Raw genomic sequence first — 7,582 nt, forward strand, 5'->3', positions numbered from 1 at the left:
GGGAGTGGGGTTGCAAATATGCATTCCTGTTGGGACTCATACCTCAGTCTTATATCGTTGAGCATCTTTGAGTCGGTCTGTGAGCACCTGTTTAATGCTGCGGATGTAATGGAGTGTTGCTGTGGCGCTGAAGGACTCTCCAATAGAGACCCAGACAGGCCCCAATATGGCTGTACCTCCGGGCTGGAGACAGTCATCGAGCACAGGAGCTAGGGACAATCAATAGATAGACATTCATCAGAGTGTAAAACAAAGTCAAATATGTACCCACAGCCACCACTGGGAAGTCCATTTAGTTGTCTTTTGTTGACTGAGGTCTCTTAATACAGGGTCAGTTAACATAAAATGTATAACTACATCGGGTGATTTCTTAACACAGGAGGTCCCTTAAGGACTACTTACTTTGTGTCAGGTGTGTCACCTCATTGCCTTCCCAGTCATACACTATCTTAGCATGGCTTCTGAGGTCCAGCTTTCCGGTACACGCCACCATAAACTATAAGAAGAATCGTTCAATGTAAGAGATTTATTTCTTATACATCTCAGCAAGCAATTTTTCTAGTGTAAAAAATAGTAAAACTGTGAACCATACATATTTCATAAGATATCAATTTCCCTGAAGATTCAAGAGGAAAGTCAATCTTGTAAATTGAAATCCTTGAGAAGGCGACATAATTTGAAGAAAAATAAATTGTAGGAGAAACATACATGAAATATAAATAAACCTATATGGTAGCAACACCAAACACTTGACATTTTTGTTTCTGTACTATTCAGTGTTAAGCTCCTTTTCCCCTATCAACATCCCCTCTTTTTTACTGTGAGAACTTTATGATAAGCATTTTCCGCCCTCCTCCTTATAGTATTAGCTTTAAACATACATTTAGGCCAATATAAATGAAGAGCCTATATATCTTCAAATATTAAATTTGCAATTGACAAATGAATGCACAAATCCTTGACAAGTTTCAGTACATACATCGTCCAGTTTGTTGAGGTCAGCAACCACCTCCACAGGTTCTGTAGACATGCCATTCCTGTACACAATTATTCTGATACGCCGCTTCTCTGTCAGGGCCCTGTAACATTTATAATATAGTTAGGCCCTGTAACATGTATTATACAGCTAGGCCCTGTAACATGTATAATACAGTTAGGCCCTGTAACATGTATTATACAGCTAGGCCCTGTAACATGTATAATACAGTTAGGCCCTGTAACATGTACATTCAGTTAAAGAAGTATACTCCTATTACATGAAAAGCTGGCTGGATATTTTTCTATAGGACACTATTATGATTTTACTCTGTTTCAGGAATATTGAATTCGACAACACTTCAGGCTATGTAGAAATGGTTTCTTTACTGACACACAATATCTTTCTTACTTCATGCGTTTGGACATCTTGGATGTCTTGGTCCTGATGTGACCTTCCTCTGGAATAAGGACTCCGGACAATGTCCACTTGGCTCCTTGACTGATTATCATGTTTCCTTGACAACAGAGAAAATTGTCATGATGTAGCATGGATCAGAATATAAATGCAGGGCTTACAGTGATGCCTATTTCAGTTGCCATGGTGACTAGAAATATTCTTGATGACCAATGGTTGGCTCATTAGTTGCCTCAATCATGAGCATCTGATACAGCTACCTTTATACACTACAAACATTTATAAAGACCAAAGCTATTTTTTGTTTAATGCCCAACTCTTATTTCTTTGATGGCTCCAACAACACTTAGTTAAAAAGTAATTTTAATTTCTGCTATATGTTTAAAATACTAGGGTTAATTAATAGCAGAGCCATGTGATTAAGGGAAAGCCAATAAATCACCAGGAAATTCTGACTACTTTAAAGTTTTGAATGCCAATAGATATCAGAACATGATAATACCTGAGTATAGTATGTAGTATGCAGTATGGTATGTAGTATGTAGTATGGTATGTAGTATGGTATGTAGTATGGTATGTAGTATGGTATGGTATGTAGTATGGTATGTAGTATGTAGTATGGAGTATGGTATGTAGTATGTAGTATGGAGTATGGTATGTAGTATGGTATGGAGTATGGTATGGAGTATGGTATGGAGTATGGTATGTAGTATGGTATGGAGTATGGTATGTAGTATGTAGTATGGTATGGAGTATGGTATGTAGTATGTTATGGTATGTAGTATGGTAAGGAGTATGGTATGTAGTATGGTATGGAGTAGGTATGTAGTATGGTATGGATTATGGTATGGAGTAGGTATGTAGTATGGTATGATATGGAGTATGTAGAATGGTATGGAGTATGTAGTATGGTATGGAGTATGTAGTATGGTATGGTATGTAGTATGGTAAGGAGTATGGTATGTAGTATGGTATGTAGTATGGTATGTAGTATGGTGTATGGTATGGAGTATGGTATGTAGTATGGTATGGTATGGAGTATGTAGTATGGTATGGAGTATGGTATGTAGTATGGTATGGTATGTAGTATATTATGGCATGGAGTATGTACAGTTGTGTGACCACACAACGCACCAAAAATACCGTGCCCACACCTTGCATACATCGTTCACACACCGTTCGCACATCGTCCGCACAACTGTGCGATTTAACAATCGTTCTACCCGTTGTGTGCTTTTCTCGCACAACTGTGCGATTTGGTACAATTTGTTGATCAATACTACGGAATGAAACAAATACGGAAGGCTCGTATGCAATAATGTACACTGTATATATTTCTGTAATTTCTCATCAGAATAATTAAGATTATGTACAATTTTACAATGCGTGTTACACAGTGTCAAAGTGACCGTTAGACTGTCAAGAATGGGTTTAGCTCATATGTAACAGAACAGGTAAATAACAATTTGATGAGTGACCAGAGTTTTACCTGGCCGGTGCCTGACACATAGAGCTGATATGTGATACCGTATGTGTAGTATTTGTTATTTGCAATCGTTTTGGTCTATAGCTCCCCATCAACTGGTTTTCACACCTTGGCGAGTTACGTAAGTGCCCCGGGCAGGGGATAACTACGGTCCATGTACAGGTACAAAGTGGCTATGTTTACCTGTATTGCCGAGACCGTGTTTTAATTTTACATGAGTCGATTTAGGTTGTTTAAAAAATACTGAAAACACCATTTCTAAATTTAAGAAAGTATAGACAGAAAGATAAGCATATAGATGTAGCTAGAATATAGAAACATATTAAATAATCAGGTTTATGAGTTTAAACACATGCACGAAACCGTATATATTGTTAAGGCATTCCTCAATTTATACCAATCACGATTGTTATCGCACAATGTTCTTCCATTGTCCACACAAATGTGCGCAAGCAATGATCGTCCAATTTTTCATCGTTCACACACCGTGCACACATGTGCGCACACCACACATCGTGTAACGTTATGCGATCCCACAACTGTAGTATAGTATGGTATGGAGTATGGTATGTAGTATGGTATGGAGTATGGTATGTAGTATGATATGGTATGGAGTATGATATGTAGTATGGTATGGAGTATGGTATGAGGTATGGGTAGAGAAGGAAGCTGCAGACTCTTACTTTTTATGTTTTTGTATGGGTCCTTGTAATTTTCACCAGTCGACACAAAAACTTCACCATCCATTGGAATGTCCCGATGATCTGTCACCTCAATCCCATCTTCTAGAAAAATACGACGAGCCGCAAAGGGAAGCCCTAGCTTATCTGTACACATCTCCAGGAACTGTAATTGTAAAGTTTTAAATCTCACCAATTCAATTCCATAAATTGGAAAAAGACTGCTGAAAATGTCCACCACATAAGAGAATAAAACCTTGTTATATTATACTGCCGCCATTTTGCTGTAAAACCTTGTTATATTATACTGCCACCATTTTGCTATAAAACCTTGTTATATCATACTGCCGCCATTTTGCTGTAAAACCTTGTTATATTATACTGCCACCATTTTGCGGTAAAACCTTGTTATATTATACTGCCGCCATTTTGCAGTAAAACATTGTTATATTATACTGCCACCATTTTGCAGTAAAACATTGTTATATTATACTGCCGCCATTTTGCAGTAAAACCTTGTTATATTATACTGCCACCATTTTGCAGTAAAACCATGCTAAATTGATACTATTGTCGAACAAACTTTGGGAATTAAAGAGGTTTGTCAGTATATCGAGGGACACATACTGTATATTGAGGAAAATCTTACAATTTTAACAGTGGGTGCTGCCACTCTGACGAAGTTTTCCCTGCTCCCATTCTTAAATGCTGTAACTCTGATAGTGGTTGGCTGCTTCTTGTACTGAGACTTTATACGCCGTCCTGGAAGAACAATTAAATCTATATGACTAAACATTAGACAATATATTTTTCAAAATGTGACATTTAAGTAAATTTAAGTATGAATTTGGTGTTTTATAAAGAGATCATTAATAGTTGCTGTGTTTTCAGAAGAATGTGCAGTGTGTGTTTAGATAATATACTGTGTGAATAGATATTTATATTGTGTACATGTGTTAAAGAGATATACAGATTCAGTATATATATATATACTTCTTGTACTTACCAGTCAGGGCAGAGATAGGTCTCATGGCGGAGTAGCCACGCCGGCCATACAGCCAGGAAATATTAGAGGTCCCAGACAACGGTCGAACCCTACCACTGAAGAGGAAAATATTTTAATTGACTTCAAAAAGAAAACTGAGGAATTTCATGTGTGACTGATCAAATGTACACATATATAAATATGTAACAGTTCTATACAATTTATAGTTTTTGCTTGGATACTAAACTTTGTCCTTTTTAGAATATGAACAAGTGCACTTTAACACAAGAGGACTATTTGGATCAAACTAATAATTAAATATATTTCATTCTGTATGAAAAGTCAAAAGCCTTGCTTCCTCTAAAATTCAGCATCTTTATACATTAACAGTAAGAATATTATGAATAAAAAAGATTTACAGATACCTTCTTTGCCTCACCGGGGCACTTTCTGGGCGTCCCTTCCTGTGCACAGATGAGCGTGGGGTAGCAGGGTCCCAAAGGTTAGGATCGGCAATGAACTTAGCGTCAATCTTTGGTTTGTAAGAAGCATGTCCTGATGGTGGTCGGCTGCTGGATGTCGCTGATGCAGGGCGTCTTTTTGTCAGGTATCCATAGTCAGAATGAGGCAACTTCTGGACGTATGGCGATGTTGGGATACTGTACAGCACCAAATACAATCATACATGTATGCACTTGTATGGTAGTATGGATACATTAAAATATCAGAGATTCTGATCACCCCATGTGGGGTTATTACAATGACCTCCTAAAATGGATTTTGACCCTCAAAATAATAGAGGCTTTCCAAATAAAGGGGTCAGAATACAAGATTTATGCTTAATTTTACCCTCAACTATTGTCAGGCAAAAATGCAGAACAAGTGTATGTATGGGCATATTTGGTAGATTGATCCAACATTTAACCGAGATAGGTATTCCATGTATATAAACAATATGAACAAAAATAATCCAGATATTCTTTGTATCTTAAAAATAGAAATAACTCACTCTCTGCTTTTCTTCATTTCTCCTTTTGCCTTTCGGAGCTCTTCCAGATACTGGGCAATGAGTAGATCCTCATAACTGACCATGTCAGTGTTTGCCTTACTGTATAGCAAGTTGGATGTGGTCTGGGCCGGCAGACGAGGCCGCCCAGAATCGCCCTGCTCATGGTGACGGTGAGGCATCCCAAATCTATAAGATCAATGATAATTCAAGTTATTTTCACGTAGTATTCTATAAAAGCTTATTATTAAAATAAACTATTTTACTTTAACTGCAGGACTGTAATACTGATTGGCAAACCCCAAATTAAAGTGTGTATGTCAGCATATATGATGTCACAATGAACAATGCAGTCAACACGAAAGTGTCTTAATATAATAAGCATCAATAAACTGAGAGTAACATGTATAATTATACATAATTGTTTTCAATGTTATAGAAATTATTAAGGGAAAATTGAATTCCATATAACTTTTTAAACTGGGATGGATTCAACTGCCAAATAAATAATGTCTAGAAGAAACCAAGGGAACTGTACATGTATGCACTATTGGTGAGGTTATTGATATGCAATCCCCACTTAAAATCCAAGGTGTTTGTAACACTTCAATACTGTACTTGGTAAACATGGTTGTAACTTTGGTATTGAACCTATTGGTGGAGTATAGGGTTACTGTCTTTTTGACGGTTAGAACATTATATTTATCAGGATCTTTAATGAAACTCTCCATTTTTACCTCTCATATTGAGGTGTACGTGTCATGATTTCTCTGCTGTGGGTTATGTATCTGGTATTATCTCAAATGGTTTGGTACAATTTGTTTTTGCATTATGTCATATTAACAGCCATGGTCATGTAAGGAGGAAAAAAATGTAGCCATGACCTGGTGAGAGCTTCACATAGGTCTTGAACCCGCAACCCAATGGTATAGGGCAAGTGATCATAGACAGGCAGATATTGTAACCACTAAGGCACTGTGGCCCCTATCTAAAATGGATGCAAGTGTTTGGAACATAATTCTAATCGTGTCATTTGGGGTACATAGTTCCAAGGCTCTCTGGTAATCCTTTTTGGTGGGATTGATGTCTTCAATACATCTTTAATATCAGAGTATTATTATATAAGTACCTGCTAGAGTGTTCTCGCTATAGTTGAGATATTAATGATAAAATAGCATCCAAGTCATTCATTGCTGTGCTGAGCTTGTATGATAAAAAAGTTAATCCAAAGTTGTTCATGGGATTGGCAGAAATAATATTTCATTCCTGCGGAGCAGTATTTATTGTCAGTATCTTGCTTTACAAGTCCCGGCCAGGTAGATTGAACTCACCACTCTTAAGTCTGATTATCAAGGATAATTGACATATTCTATTCAAGGAGGAGGACAGCGTTTACAGACATCACGACACTCAGTTTGTTGGATCCTTTGATGATTTTTCAAGAGCTGTTGAATTGAGTTGTGCTGCTTTCTGCGATTTCTAATTACTAAATTAGCAGATTTAGTCCACACATTTTATCATTTCATAATATAACTATGGGTTTTATTCATTCCACTATCTTTCTAAAAATCAATGTGAAATCTGACTAAATATGAATTCATATGCCTATTCACGCCTCCGCCCAGTGACCACAACCATCGCTATTGATGACGATTAAACCATTCAAGTGTCCGGGGGCTTATCGGAACGGGCACCTGCTTGCAATATTGACATAACTGCATCCTCCTTTTGTAAATGTAATTTTTTTTCAGTGTTAAGATGGGATATGACAGTGATACTTACGAGTGACTTTTGATTAGAAGTATGCTTCCACGTCCAATATATCGTGATCAAGCAGTTCACAGCGTATGTATTTGTGTCACAATATGGACCACAAACATCTGTAGGCCTCCATATTGAAATATTTACTCCGATCACCTTGGTGATGACGTCATGTAACAGGTGCGCGGTAAATGATAAATAAGAAATAAAGTTCAAATATGAACATTGAATAGTTTAAAAAATATATTTTGATTTTCTGCCTTTTTCTTTT

The 7,582-nt window shown here is 37.0% G+C and overlaps 1 protein-coding gene across 1 annotated transcript in view; it reads right to left on the minus strand.

Annotated features, from left to right (window-relative positions):
- Positions 1-7,456, minus strand: part of LOC110450139 — a 32,133-nt gene extending 24,677 nt beyond the window's left edge. The window contains exons 1-10 of the mRNA XM_021497422.1: positions 7,333-7,456; positions 5,554-5,739; positions 4,970-5,203; positions 4,566-4,660; positions 4,209-4,321; positions 3,563-3,725; positions 1,388-1,493; positions 980-1,079; positions 403-496; positions 43-209 (exon numbers count right to left, since the gene is read on the minus strand). Of these exons, the coding sequence (XP_021353097.1) occupies positions 43-209; positions 403-496; positions 980-1,079; positions 1,388-1,493; positions 3,563-3,725; positions 4,209-4,321; positions 4,566-4,660; positions 4,970-5,203; positions 5,554-5,732 (1,251 nt within the window). The 5' untranslated portion in view covers positions 5,733-5,739; positions 7,333-7,456. The remainder of the gene's footprint in view (positions 1-42; positions 210-402; positions 497-979; positions 1,080-1,387; positions 1,494-3,562; positions 3,726-4,208; positions 4,322-4,565; positions 4,661-4,969; positions 5,204-5,553; positions 5,740-7,332) is intronic.
- Positions 7,457-7,582: the final 126 nt, after the last annotated feature.

The sequence above is a fragment of the Mizuhopecten yessoensis genome, unplaced genomic scaffold, assembly GCF_002113885.1.
Source record: "Mizuhopecten yessoensis strain PY_sf001 unplaced genomic scaffold, ASM211388v2 scaffold4999.3, whole genome shotgun sequence".
In the NCBI taxonomy this organism is placed as follows: Eukaryota; Metazoa; Mollusca; class Bivalvia; order Pectinida; family Pectinidae; genus Mizuhopecten; species Mizuhopecten yessoensis.